Source organism: Scyliorhinus torazame, chromosome 15 (assembly GCF_047496885.1).
Source record: "Scyliorhinus torazame isolate Kashiwa2021f chromosome 15, sScyTor2.1, whole genome shotgun sequence".
NCBI classification, from domain to species: Eukaryota; Metazoa; Chordata; class Chondrichthyes; order Carcharhiniformes; family Scyliorhinidae; genus Scyliorhinus; species Scyliorhinus torazame.
Window position 1 is genome coordinate 201,443,621 of NC_092721.1, and position 15,265 is coordinate 201,458,885.

Below are 15,265 nucleotides of genomic sequence, written 5' to 3' on the forward strand. Positions count from 1 at the left end.
ACATCCTTCCTATAATGAGGTGATCAGAACTGCACACAATACTCCAAATTATAGCTGATCATCTACTGCTTACGCTAGTTTCCCTACTATCCCCTTTATCCCTTGATGTCTTTAATATCCAGAAATCTATGTCGGACATGCTCAATGATTGAGCTTCCACAGCCATCTGGGGTAGCAAAAGATTCACCACCTTCTGAGCGAAGACATTCCTCCTCCTCTCAGTCTTAATGGCCCATTCCTTATTTTGAGACTGCATCTCTTGGTTCTACACTCATCGGCCAGGGGAAAGATCTTTTGCAAGTTTCAATGAGATCTAATCGCATTCTTCAAAACTATAAAAAGGTACAAATCCAGATTCCTTAATCTCCCCTCATAAAACAATCCCACCATTCTGGGATTGGTCTGGTGAACATGCTGTGCTCCCTCTATGACAAGTACATCTTTCCTTAGATAAGGAGACCAAAATTGTGCACAATACTCCAGATGCAACCTCACCAAAGTTGTATATAATTGCAGAAAGACATGTTTACTCCTGTCCTCAAATTCCTTTGCAACAAAGGCCAACGTATCATTTTCATCCTAACTGCTTGCTGCACCTGCATCTTAGCTTTTAGTGACTCACGAAAAAGGACACTGGTGTTTGTTTGAACATCAACACTTCCTAGCCTTTCACCATTTAAGAAATACTCTACCTTTGTTTTTTTAACCAAAGTGGATAACTTTATACTTATGCACATTATATTCCATCTTCCATTCACTTAACCTGTTCAAAGCCTCTTGAAGCCTCCTTGCACCCTCCTCACAACTCACATTCCCACTTACCATTGCGTCATCAGCAAATTTAGAAATACTGCAATTTGTCCCCAAATCTAAATCATTGAGGGCAGCACAAGTGGATAGCACTGTGGCTTCACAGCGCCAGGGGCCCAGGTTTGATTCCCCGCTGGGTCACTGTCTGTGCGGAGTCTGCACATTCTCCCAGTGTCTGTGTGGGTTTCCTCCGGGTGCCCCGGTTTCCTCCCACAGTCCAAAGACGTGCACGTTAGGTGGATTGGCCATGCTAATTTGCTCTTCGTGCCCAAAGAGGTTGGGAGGGGTTGTTGGGTTATGGCGAAAGGGTGGAAGTGAGGGCTTAAAGTGGGTCGGTGCAGACTCGATGGGCCAAATGGCCTCCTTCTGCACTGTATGTTCTATGTTCTATGATATTCATTGCGAACAGCTGTTGCCCCAGCACCGACTCTTGCAACACTAGTCACAACCTGCCAAACTATGATTACCGTTTCTCTTTTTTTTGAGTGTCAACCAATTCCCAATCCATTGCAATATATTACCCCCAAACTCATGTGCCCTAATTTTGTTTACTAAACTCCTGTGGGAACTTGTTGAAAGTCTTCTGAAAATTCAAATACACCACATCCACTGGTTCCCCTTTATCTATGTTGCAAGTAACATCCTCAAAAAACTCCACAAGGCTGTCAAACACGATTCCCCTTTCAGAAGTCAATGTTGGCTCTGTTCCATCATATCATTATTTTCCAAGTGTCCAGTTATCACATCCTTATAATAGATTCTAACATTTCCCCTACTGCTGCCATCAAACTAACAGGTTCTTTGCTTTCTCTCGCTCCCTCCCTTTTTAAACAGCGGGGTTACATCTGCTGCTTTCCAGTATGCAGGAACCTTTCCAGAATCGATAAAAGTTTTGAAAGATAATCTGCTATCTCTATAGCAACCTCCTTCAAAATTCTGCGATGCAGCTCATCTGGTCCAGAGGATTTACCAACCTTGATCAAATTAATTTTTCAACTACTACCTCTATTAATACTAATTTTTTTTTCAGTTCCTAATTTTCACTAGTCCTTTGGTTATCTACTATTTCTATATCTTCCTCCGTGAAGACAGACACAATGCAATAATTTAGTTTCTCTACCATTTCCCTATTCTCTATTATAAATTCTCTCATCTCCTCCTTTAATGGATCCACATTTGTCTTTGCTAACACAAGCAGAAAATGCTGGACAATCTCAGCAGGCCTGACAGCATCTGTGGAGAGCGAACCAAGTTAACGTTTAGAGTCTGGATGGTTGTTTGTCAAAGACTTTAGCCCTCTCGACATGAATTTAAAATTGCATTTGCCTTCCTAACTGCTGACTGAATTAGCATGTTAACCTTATGGGAATTAATAAACAGAAATTCCCCATAAATGCTACCTCTGCTGGTCGATTAGCAGAACAGACTTTTTAAAAAGGCTAAAATTGAAGCAAGGATGCAATGATGCAAGCCATTCTAATCCCAAATCCTAACGTTTTGGGGACTGATTAAATGACAGAGCAATTTAAACTGAACCAGAAGGAAACAGTCAGAAATTTTGAAGCAGTACCTTCCTGCAGGTCATTCAGAAGGTCACAAAAAAAATGGTGGCGTTTTATTTTTGCCCATCTATTCTGGCATTTGTTGAACATTTGGGGATGGATTACTCCAGTGGCCCAATGACGAAGGGCATGTGGTCCAATAATATACCCGAGGAGGCCAACATACGTTTGATTGGCAGTCTGTGCTGAATCAGAAGGGTTGCAACAGCAACGGAGAGGAAAACAACTCAATTATCTGTATTTCATTTCAGATTTCTGTCCAGTGATCCTGCTGCACGTTTTATAAATTTCATGGGATGAGGGTGTCGCTGGCAAAGCCAGCATTAGTTGCCAATCCCTAATTTCCCATGAACCAAGCAGCTTGCCACACCATTGCAGAGGCCCATTAAGAGTCAATCACATTGCTGTGGGTCTGGAATCACATGTAGGTCAGACCAGGATATTCCCTTCAATAAAGGGCTTTAGTGAACCCAGATGGGTTTTTGAGACAATCAACGATATTTTCAAGGTCACCATTACTTTAAATTACAGATTTTATGATTTGAATTTAAATTCCAACAGCTGCTGCGGTGGGATTTGAACCCTTGTCCCCAGAGTATTAGCCTGGGCCTCTGGATTACTAGGCCAGTGACATTACCACTACACCACTTTCTCCCCTACGTATGCACATGCGTGGTTCACGTATGTGTGATATTTAACAAGATCAAGATGAGGCTTAGCTACGATGTTCGCCAGTGGGGAATAGCCTAAAGACTATCATGGTTTAGTTCAAATAGGAATAATGATCATATACGGTTGCCACTGTTGAACTATATCCTAGCAAGGAAGTCTTCAGTAAAGGAAAAGAATGGAGAGTAAGTCTAGGGTAAAAATGGTTGGTAAAAGAGAGAAGAATGAATAACTGCTCTTTAATATATAATTCAGCGAGCAAGAGCTTTGCTTCAAAAGATGGCAAGTATGAGAGATATGAAGATGGTGCTGTGTGGGATAGGAGGTTGGGATCGAGGAATTCTGGCACTGTACAGGGATATTATTCCAGACCAAAATGCTCAATTCAGGTGATAATACATTCACTTTCCCTGCACTGGCATCCCCATACACTGTATCTTGCAATATTACTAAAATGCATATGCACACAATGTCTATAAAATAAATGTTTGGTGTTCAGAAATTACCTTTAAGAGGCCAAGTTTGCATTCTGCATCCATCTCGGTGTATCCAATTTTTTCCATCTCCCAGGCCCAGGTATTGTTGTATTCCAAGCAAATCTATTCCAAATGAAAAAAAATTATTTCACAATATGTTCACATTTAAGGTCAAACTTGAAAACTTTTTAAAGCGAAAGAGGAAAAAAAACACAGAAAAATTAAAAGTTTGTTGTTCAAAGTTTCTCGATGATGACTTAGTTGGTGACGGTAAAGTAGAACAAAGACATGACCCAGGTAATGGGATCAATTTCCAACCTGCGTTCTAACAGTGGGAGGCAGTAGGAGGAATCACAACTGTCCCGTCAAACAAGTCATATCTGAGATTATCAGGCGGATTAAGGCCCAATTACAATCCAGAGACATAATGCAGAAATATATTTTTAAAATCCTAGTTTAACATACAGGCACGCAGTGTGTCTGCAAAAAATGCAACTAAGAGGTTGTAAAAGGGGAGGTCATGATTAATTTTAACCATTTACCCGTTTACAAAAAGAGATGCCTAATGGAACTTTTTTAAAAATATATTTTATTAAAGTTTTCAAACACAATTTTTTTCCCTTACAAATCAAAGAAATAAAACTAAAAGTAACATGATAACTGCAATATAACATTGTGTAACTAACATGGTAAACTAACCAAATAACACGAAGTAATACTCCCCCTCCAAAAACCCAAACAATTTACTCCCCCTCCCCTCGGGTTGCTGCTGCTGGCCATCTATCTTCCCTCTAACGTTCCGCTAGGTAGTCGAGGAACGGTTGCCACCGTCTGGCGAACCCTTGAGCCGATCAACTCAGCGCAAACTTCATCTGCTCTAGTTTTATGAACCCCGACATATCGTTTATCCAGGCCTCCAGTCCGGGGGGGTTTCGCTTCCTTTCACATGAGTAAAATCCTACGCCGGGCTACTAGGGACGCAAAGGCCACGACATCGGCGCCTAATGGAACTTTAGGATTGCTCGAGATTCTCTGGAGAGACAGTGTGTTTAGACTTAGGTAAGCAGGTCATGGGGTCAGAGTGGGAAAGAAATTAATGGAAGGAGCCACGTCTGTCTGTAGTTTTGCTGTTTGATATATGTTTTGTAGTCTGCTAGGAATGACGTTGAAGCAGTTTTGCCAAATGCTGTCAGGTTACGCAGGAGTCTGACAAAAACAGAAGGATTTGTAAGTTGTACCTAAAAGAGTCTCTCTCCTTTTCTGAAACAAAATCTCCACACAATAGTCCAGCACCTATCCCTGTGTTTGATAACTTTATTTATAAGTGGCTTTTGACCTGTAATGGGATTTGCTTAAGTGGAAATATAGAAGGCATGTTAGCAGTCAAGGTGTTTCCTTTTAAGAATTGTTTGGAACTGTTAATTGAAAAGTTATTTTCTGTGACGTTCCTGAGGGTACTCGTGTTAATAATAAAGTTTGCTTTGATATAAAAGATCCCCATGTCAGTGGAATCACTAGCATTACTGCCTCTCCCCCTCCCCTTCCCCCCGAATCACAGAGTACATTACCACAATGCCAATGTCTTCCACTTATTTTCTAAGCGGAAACTAACTGGAACGCAAATAACACTGTGGCTATAAGTGAAGATCAGAGGCTGGGAATTCTGCCAGCGAGTGATTCAATTTTTGGCTCCCCATCATCCAGGGCATCAGGGGCGTGATGGAATATTCTTTACTTGCCGTAATGAGTACAACTTCAACAATAATCCAGAAGTTCAGCACCATCCAGGATAAAATATCCTGCTAACTCCGCTCCCCACCCTAAATCTTCATTCCAAGTGCAGTAGATGCAACCACCTGCAAATTCCAAAGTTATAATACATATCGCCATTTCTTGATCATCGCTAGATCAAAATTTAGGAAATCTCTCCCTAATGGCATTATAAAAGAGTATCTGTAGCACACAGACTCCACCAGTTCAAGTAGGTGGCACAACACCACCCTCTCAAGGGCAATTTGGAATGGGCAATAACTGTTGACCCTTCCAGCGGTGCCCATATCCTATGAATTATTATATTCCACTGGAAAATACATGCGGATCTATCATGAACATAATTGGAACATGACGCCATTCGCCCTCCTCACCATTCACAGTAACTTCATTGCAGTATTAATGTAAGCCTACAGTGTTAAAGATTATTAATATTCAATTAACCATGGTTGAATCACTGCAATTGACTGTCATGCACCCTGTAGACAGTCAGCATATAGGATCACACAAGAATAATGGCCATTTGGAAGAGGTAGCTGTCCTCTTCGGTGAGGAGAGGAAAGGAAACTTCAAAAAAACACATCACTGCAGTACACTTAAACAGCACCTTGTCCACCAGATATTTACAGCCCTCATTTGTCAATGCCTCTCTCCGACCGAGCCAACCTATTGCTGGATAAGCAATGATGTTCCTCCCTCAGTTGCTGCAAGCAACAAATAACCAGACCCAGAACACACAAAGCATTCCAATGCTATGAAATAAAAATGAAAGGGGGAAGGATGCCCACCAAAAGCTTATTTTTCTCTTGTCAGAGACAGAATATCTAATGTGCATCTCCAGAACGGTTGTGTTTCATAGATTGTGCTTCAAGTTGATAGTTTTTAATCTCGGCTTTTATATTTGCACTATTAAGACGATTGTGCAGCAGCTTATTGTGTCTAATGACATCCCAACATACTTCATATACATTGCATTTGCTTTCTGAACGTCAGTGCTGTCTGGTTTCAGATTATTCAAGGTTACAACTTCGATATAGTCATAGCAAACCATTTTGACAGATACAATGGATGGTTGTGATCTGAAGGGTTCATAACTCATGAGGCAACAGAAACCCCAAGCACTCTTCTGCATGTATCTGTGATGCAAAAGGCCCATTTCATAATTCGAATGATGTACATTTCCCTCCTTCACGGGAAAAGCAAGTCCTTCATTTTGCCTTTTCCATCTGCTGCTACCGAAGATGCAAACTCATATTAAGGGAAGGTTCCCCACATGTTGATAGGGTACTCCATATTACGATCTATCACACCTTGCTCAAATGCTACTTTTTTTTTTTTAAACAACATGCAAACCTTGACAGAAAGCAACAGACAAAGAGTGATGTCGGGTATACTTAAGCAAATAATTGTCCAATGATTTCTTTTTAAAATGTAGAATACCCAACTCATTTTTTCCAATTAAGGAGCAATTTAGTGTGGCCAATCCAACCACCCTGCACATATTTGGGCTGTAGGGGCGAAACCCACGCAAACAGGGGCGAATGTGCAAACTCCACACGAACAGTGACCCAGAGCCAGGATCGAACCTGGGTCCTTGGCGCCATGAGGCATCAGTGCTAACCACTGCACCACCATGCTGTCCCATTGTCCAGTTGGACAATTATTTGTTTAAGTGTACCCGACACATCACTCGTTATTAAAGTTTATTTATTTATATTTTTAATAAATTTAAAGTACCCAATTCTCTTTTTTCCCCATTAAGGGACAATTTAGTGTGGCCAATCCACTTAGCCTGCACATCCTTGGGTTGTGGGGGTGAGAAGCCCCCTTATAAAAGCACCTCTGTAACTGGTGATGTGGGACGTAGAAGGCTACAGTTCTGGTCATCCCCTTAAAAGGAAGACTAAAGTCAACAGAAGGGTCCAGTAAGATTTGCTAGAATTATACCAGGAATGAGAAATGATGGTATTTGGTACAAATAAATTAGGGGCTCTTTTACACTGGGAGAGCTGATGGTGAAGGGGGAAACCCAAATTAAAGTTTTACCAAAATACTTCATAATTTTGCAGATAAGTACAAAAAAGAAAGATATTGGTTCACAACCAGTGGAAATAAGGAGTCAGAGAGTCATAACAGCATAGGAGGCCATTTGGCCCATCACTAGAAGGAGGAAGAACAGACTGAGCATTATAATTAGAAAAAGTTGAATTGTTTCCACACAAGGGTAATAAGAACAAGAAATGCTTCCCTCAAATGGGTTTTTGCACGTGGGCTATCCCATCATATAAATAGGAATTGGCAAAGTACCCAAAATGGTGAAATTAAAAGGATATGGGGAAAGGGATTGCATGAAACAGACCTAGTTAAATTTATAGTACAAAGACAAGCATATTGGCCCTGTACTGCACACAAATTCCTGATTCTATGGTTATATATTTTGCAATTTGTGGTTTTATTTTCTCTCCTAACTAGCACAGGAATTTAAAGCGGCCAATCTTGAAACGAAGATGCTGAACTACGTGGATTCATGCCAGTGACTATCCAAGCAACAGGTTTTGAACTTTAGTGCAAACCGAGAGGGCTAAATAACTGGAAATTGTTCCACAGAGAAACAAATTGTATCGCTTTTTGCAGAATCCAATAGCAATTGTAAGACCATGGGAGAGGATGTATGACCATGGTAGGGGAGCCATGCCCCATGGTTCAGGGAGCCAGTTGTTAAAACATGTCTTTTTACAGCATAAGTCTGAAACAGCAGACACGTGAACTATATACTGAGAGTTTAGAGCAAAGCCACTATCTTGACTTACAAAGAGTCATATTGGACTCGAAACATTAACTCCATCTCTCTCTCCAGAGATGCTGCCAGACCTGCTGAGCCTTTCCAGCACATTGTTTTCATTACTGATCTCCGGCATCCACAGTATTTTGCTTTTATTATCTTAACATCCATGCTGGACCCAGCACGGAATTTTATCAAAGCCTTGATTCTGACTGGACAGTATGTCACCAGATCCTAGGTGTGTGTTTTTAAAAAATTAATTGGGCCATTTATTGCCCATCCCTAGTTGGCTGAGAAAATGGTGGTGAATGGCCTTCTTGAACCACTGCAATTGGGGTGATGTAGGTGCTGTTACAGAGGGAGCTCCAGGCGTTTGATCCACTCCAATGCAATTTTAACTCAAACTAAAAGGTAGCTTTCAAGAAATGCAGCACGACTGTTGTATGTAGGATGGCTCCATGCTTGTTGTGAAATGGTCGCCCACTAAATGTAGGGATTACAAGAGTGCAGTAAGAGAGTGGCACACACACACATGATCAACTGTGAATGAATGACAGTAATAATATAGATAATAATCTTTATTAGTGTCACAAGTAGGCTGATATTAACACTGCAATGCAGTTACTGTGAAAATCCCCTAGTCGCCACATTCCGGCACCTGTTCGGGTACACGGAGGGAGATTTCAGAATGTCCAAATTACTATAGCAGGGACAATGTAAGGTTTCTTACCCTGAGAAGGTACTTTTCCCATCGATCAAAGCTCACCGACTTCCCAATCTTCCTCATCAGTTTCAGGTGAAGGTCCACCAATGGCTGGGGAACTGTAAGAAAAAAAGGTGGTGTTGGGTTTAAAAATTTACTTTACGTGAAAGAAACGGAATCACAATTTTTAAAAAAATGAGTAATTGTGCCCTGCAGAAATCAAGCCTATTAATTTATTACCAATCAGTCTCCTGTGGTGTTTGCACAGAGAGTCAAGACGAGTCCAAGTTTCATGTAGGGTTAGATAACTTAGGATAATTGAACTAGTGCGCACAGGTGGAACACAGTCTCATTGCAAAGTCATACCTTCAACTTTCCACTACTTTGGTGAAAATCAAATAACTAAGGAAACCAAATCAAACAAGCAGAGGGACAACCCCTTAAAGGGATACTGCCTTAAACAAAAACAAATCACAAATTAAACTGAAAACATCAAATCAAAACGTGATTTAAGGGGGTCCATAATCTTCATATTTCCACCACAAATTCCCATGTGTGTGTGTTCAGGGAAATTTGCTGGAATATTTGTTGCAATGTAAATTACACCCTCCTGCTAGTGGCAGCACTGTAGCTTCTGCACTGGCGGGATTGTGTAATTACAGCTCAATATAATATAAACGACTGATGTAAGCATAGAAGCACAGACACAATTTATAATGAAAAAAGACAGCAAATGAAGGCAGAGTCAAGACTTGCAATAGATCACAAGTTCAGTCTCCCACGCTGTTGCAATAGACCCTTAAACAGGTAACTGAAGTTAGCACGATGAGAAGAGAAAAATAAGGAGGAATAACAAAGTTTACAATAGTTTTTGTAATCACTGCAGGGAAACTCAACTTAGACAAACCAAGCAAACTGAATAACACAAGTAACTCGCTACAGTGAAGATTCCGGTGACCATTGATGCACAGCTAACAAGGCACCAGTCAATTAATACTTTGAGAGGAGCAGTCACCACTCAATGAATAAATTCAAAAGAGCAGCAGGTAGCAGAAGTTAAATTGATAACAGTAGCAGGAAGCTACATAAAGCTAGCAGCAGGGAGCAGAAAATTAATAAATCAATGGCCCCGTGCTCACCCACCAATGAATAAATTACTTGAGGAGCAGGATCATACTTTTCTTAAATTCATGTGCAGCATCGGTAAGTTGATCCAGGAAACTGTAAATGTTGCAAGCAAATTTTGAGATGGAGTTGTGCTGGGAGTTTTGGAGAAGTGCCTGTGTGTGTGAACAAGGGTTAGAGGCGACCTTGAACCTTGAATAGCTCCCACAATCTTCTCTCTCTTTCAAACGTGTCCCCCGCCCCCACGCCTGTCTTTTATCACCTGCTTATCCTTCTACATGACACAAACGTCACAGGTTCTTGGCGTAAGAGGGAGGAATTGGATGCCAGAGTCAAGTAATGGCTGGATCCCATCAGAAGCAGAGTGCCGAAAAATCAACTTCGAATAAAATATTTTAAACTGGAAAACCAAAGACCCTGGGGGGGGTTGCAAAGACAGTTGATGTTAAACCTTGAGATGAAGGCCATTGGCTTAATGCCAACAGAAGAGGGAAATTTGGGGCGGCAGGATGGGGCAGTGTCTGGCGCTGCTGCCTTACGGCGCCGAAGTCCCGGGTTCGGTCCCGGCTCTGGGTCACTGTCCGTATTTGCGTGGGTTTCGCCCCGATGGCCGGGAGATGTGCAGGGTAGGTGGATCGGCCACGTTGAATGCCCCTTAATTGGAAAAAATGAATTGGGTACTCTAAATTTTTTTAAAAAGAAGAGGGAAATTCAAAATGAAGACAATTGTTTATTTGAAGAGACTGTTTAGGAAAGATCGTATGCACAAAAAAGACAACTTGAAACCCTAAATAAGCGAGCTGCCCAAATCGGTGCCTTGCTGCAGGCTGGAAAACAAAATGAAATGGTAGGTGGAGATTCTCAGCAGTCTGTAAAGGCTCAAAGACTGTGCACTTCACCATCTGGTGTCCAAATTGCATGATTATGTTAGAAGCTTACAAAAACAAAACCCATAATAAAAGCAGATCATAGGAATTTAGAATGGATAAAAGTTTTTTTTTAACCCCCCAACTTTATCCCCCCTCCCTCCATCAAAAAACTCGGGGCAGTCTCGCTCTTGCCCGACTAATCGGCGGGCTCGGGGTTGTTTTCTCTCCTGGTATCAGGGATTATTTTTTTTTTCCCAAAAAAGGAAATAAATTGGTGTGAAAATTTTATTTTCCTTTTGAAGACAAATGAGTATTCGGCCCGCGCTGAAAGTTTTCTGAGGAAAATTTTTGTTTTTTTTGGTTGTTATTGTGTTTTGTCAATTGTTCCAAGATGGCGCAGTCAGTGAGCCAGGCCCCGCTGCCCGCCCGCCATTTGCAGCCGCTCGACACCGAGCCCCGGCCCAAACCGCTCTCTCTCTTGCCTCCTTCCCCCCACCCCCACCCCTTCCCTTGCTACCCCACCCCTCGACACACAAACCCCCCTCTCCTCTCCTCCGGCCATTCCCCCTCCCCCCCTCAATCCTCCCCTGCTCTCAGTCTCTAACCCTTACCGGCAGAGCAAGCGCCATGTTCAGGCTACACGGCGGAGGAGGAGGAAGAGCGACAGCGGGAGAAAAGTGAGCGAGGAAGCCCGGACAGGCTGAAGAGAAAAGAGAATGAGTGAGAGAGAGAGACTGACTGACTGGGGGGTGGGGGAAGGCGGCCCGAGTCTTGAACTGGAGCGGAAGCGGAGCAAACACTTTTGTGAAGTGACCATTGGAGCCGAATGGATAAATGGTTGACAAACAATATTAACAGAGTCAAATGGACAGTAAATGCAGACACATATTTTGAAATATATTATAGAAATAAATAGGCTAACAGAACGGCTAAATGGTTGAAATTCATCACAGAAAAGTGTCAGGTTATATACTTTGGTTGGAGTAACAACAAGCTAAACGGGTTCAATCTTATTTCTTGCACATATTTGGAAATAAATGTCAAGATTAAGCTTGACCAGTCGATGAGGTTGGGAGCATAACGGTTATGCAACTCGTCTAATAATCTGAAGACATGACTTCAAGTCCCACGACAGCAACTTCCGGTTGCGGCTATGCAGAGCTAAGTCGCACATTCGGCAGCTCCCGCTTGGAACGGACTTTTGGGCTCTTTTCAGGGCCCCCAACGGCATTTTTTCGACATTTTCCGGTGTGGGAAGAAGGCTGCAACATTCCCCAGACAGTGTATGGCTTGGACCAGGAGCGGGGCGACTAAAAAAGTGGTGGTGAACCCAAAGAAAGTGCGAGGGAAGAAGAGCAAGATGGCTGCGGACGGGGACCAGACAGCGTAGATGCAGTGGGCGCAGGAGCAGCAGGAGGTTATCCAGCGCTGCTTCAGGGAGCTCAAAGCGGACCTGCTGGAGCCAATGAAGGCTTCTATCAATAAGCTGCTGGAGAGCCAGACGGCCCAGGGGGTGGCGATCCACGAGGATACCCGGTAGGATGGGTAGAGGATTGGTTAACTAACAGAAAGCAGAGAGTGGGGATAAATGGGTGTTTCTCTGGTTGGCAACCTGTAACTAGTGGGGTCCCTCAAGGATCAGTGTTGGGCCCGCAGTTGTTCACAATTTACATAGATGATTTGGAGTTGGGGACCAAGTGCAATGTGGCAAAGTTTGCAGACGACACGAAGATGAGTGGTAAAGCAAAAAGCGCAGAGGATACCGGAAGTCTGCAGAAGGATTTGGATAGGTTAGGTGAATGGGCTAGGGTCTGGCAGATGGAATTCAATGTTGTCAAGTGTGAGGCTATCCATTTTGGGAGGAATAACAGCAGAATGGATTATTATTTAAACGGTAAGATGTTAAAACATGCTGCTGTGCAGAGGGACCTGGGTGTGCTGGTGCACGAGTCGCAAAAGGCTGGTGTGCAGGTGCAACTGGCGATTGAGAAGGCGAATCGAGTTTTGTCTTTCATTGCTAGAGGGATGGAGTTCAAGACTAGGGAGGTTATGCTGCAATTGTATAGGGTGTTGGTGAGGCCGCATCTGGAGTATTGTGTTCAGTTTTGGTCTCCTTACCTGAGAAAGGACATATTGGCACTGGAGGGAGTGCAGAGGAGATTCATTAGGTTGACCCCAGAGTTGAGGGGATTAGATTATGACGAGAGGTTGAGTAGACTGGGACTGTACTCATTGGAGTTTAGAAGGATGCGGGGGGGGGGGGGAAGAGATCTTATTGAAACATATAAAATTATGAAGGGAATAGATAGGATAGATGCGGGCAGGTTGTTTCCACTGGTCGGGGAAAGCAGAACTAGGGGGCATAGCCTCAAAATAAGGGGAAGTAGATTTAGGACCGAGTTTAGGAGGAACTTCTTCACCCAAAGGGTTGTGAATCTCTGGAATTCCTTGCCCAGTGAAGCAGTTGAGGCTCCTTCTTTAAACGTTTTTAAGGAAAAGATAGATACCTTTCTAAAGAATAAAGGGATTCGGGGATATGGTGTACGGGCCGGAGAGTGGAGCTGAGTCCACAAAAGAGCAGCCATGATCTCATTGAATGGCAGAGCAGGCTCGAAGGGCCAGATGGCCTACTCCTGTTCCTAGTTCTTATGTTCTTATGTCCGACAAAAGATCTCCGATAGTGAGGACGAGATCTTGGGCCTAGCGGTAAAGGTGGAGGCGCACAAGGCGCTCCACAAGAAATGGCAGGAACGGTTTGAGGAGATGGAGAATCGGTCGAGGCGGAAGAATCTGCAGATCCTGGGCCTCCCGGAGGGGCTGGAGGGGTCGGACGTGGGGGCCTATGTGGTCACCATGTTAAACTCGTTGATGGGAGCGGAGTCCTTCCAGGGGCCCCTGGAGCTGGAAGGGGTCCATTAAGTGCTGGCGAGGAGGCCCAAGGCTAACGAGCCACCGCGGGCGGTGCTGGTGTGGTTTCATCGGTTCGCTGATCGGGAGTGCGTGCTCAGATGGGCCAAGAAAGAGAGGAGCAGCAGGTGGGAGAACGCGGAGGTTCGAATATATCAAGACTGGAGCACGGAGGTGGCGAAGAAGAGGGCTGGGTACAACCGGGCGAAGGCGGTGATGCACAGGAAGGGGGTGAAGTTTGGCATGCTGCAGCTGGCACGACTGTGGGTCACCTACAAGGACCAGCACCATTATTTTGAGTCCCCAGAGGAGGCGTGGGCCTTTGTTCAGGCCGAGAAGCTGGACACAAACTGAGGGTCGGGATAGGTGGTCGGGGATTGCTGTTAATGTGTTACATTTTGAGGGGGGGCTCTTTGCTTTTGATTCGGTGTGGGTGGTTAGGGTGGGTTGGGCACTGTTATGGTTGGGTCTGTCGGGTGGGCTCTTAGAGGAGGGCAAGTAAATGGAGTAGGGGTGGATGGCCAGCAGGGGGGGATGGGGCCCGCGGGGGAGGGTGAGATCCAAGTCGGGGGTGAGGGGACTGGGCTTGTAAAAGGAGCTGCGTCAGAGGAGGCGGGGCCGAGCAGGTGGAAAGCGTGGGCTTTTTCCCACGCTGAAGATTGTAGGGCGCTGGGCCGGGGGGGGGGGGGGGGGGGGGGGGTAAGCGAGGGTTGTTTCCCGCGCTTGGGATGGAAGGGGGAGGCAGAGAGCCTGCTGATGGGTAATGGAGGAGGAGGGGATGTCCCACAATGGGAAGAGTTGAAGGAGAGGCGGGAGTGGCCGGGGTCAGCAGGAGTCAGCTGACTTGCGGGAGTGCAATGGGGGGAGCAAAGCAGCTAGGAGGGGTCCTAGCTTTAGGGGGGGGGGGGGGGGGGAGAAGAGAACTGGGTTGCTGCTGGTATGGTCAAGGGGGAGCTGGAGCGAGTAGGGTGGGGGGGTCTGCCGTCGTGGGGAACGGGCCGGGCGTGGGGTGCGGGCGCGTGGCTGGCCGAGGAGGGGTTATGGCTAGTCGACGGGGGAGGAGGGCGGGTAGCCCCCCATCCGGCTGATGACCTGGAATGTAAGAGGACTGAACGGGGCGGTCAAGCGGGCCCGGGTGTTCGCGCACCTGAAGGCGGATGCGGTCATGCTCCAGGAGACACACCTGAAGGTGGCAGACCAGGTAAGATTGAGGAAGGGCTGGGTAGGTCAGGTGTTTCATTCGGGGCTGGATGCCAAAAATCGGGGGGTGGCGATCATGGTGGGAAAGAGGGTGTCGTTCGAGGCGTCGAGCATTGTGACAGACAGTGGCGGCAGGTATGTAATGGTAAGTGGTAAGCTGCAAGGGAAGAGGGTGGTGCTGGTCAACGTGTACACCCCAAACTGGGACGATGCGGGTTTTATACGGCGCATGTTGGGTCGGATCCCGGACTTGGAAGTGGGGGGCCTGATAATGGGGGAGGGAGGGATGGGCTGCTTTCTGGACCAAATGAGGCTCCCGAAGGTGGAGGAGGGACTGGTGGCGGAATTAGGGGCCCCGATTGGGCTGGAGGAGCTGGTCAAAGGGATAGGGA

The 15,265-nt window shown here is 45.0% G+C and overlaps 1 protein-coding gene across 1 annotated transcript in view; it reads right to left on the reverse strand.

Moving 5' to 3' along the window:
• rsf1a (remodeling and spacing factor 1a) overlaps nucleotides 1-15,265 on the reverse strand; it is a 97,790-nt gene that overhangs the window by 49,276 nt on the left and 33,249 nt on the right. The window contains exons 2-3 of the mRNA XM_072477434.1: nucleotides 8,800-8,891; nucleotides 3,548-3,640 (exon numbers count right to left, since the gene is read on the reverse strand). Of these exons, the coding sequence (XP_072333535.1) occupies nucleotides 3,548-3,640; nucleotides 8,800-8,891 (185 nt within the window). The remainder of the gene's footprint in view (nucleotides 1-3,547; nucleotides 3,641-8,799; nucleotides 8,892-15,265) is intronic.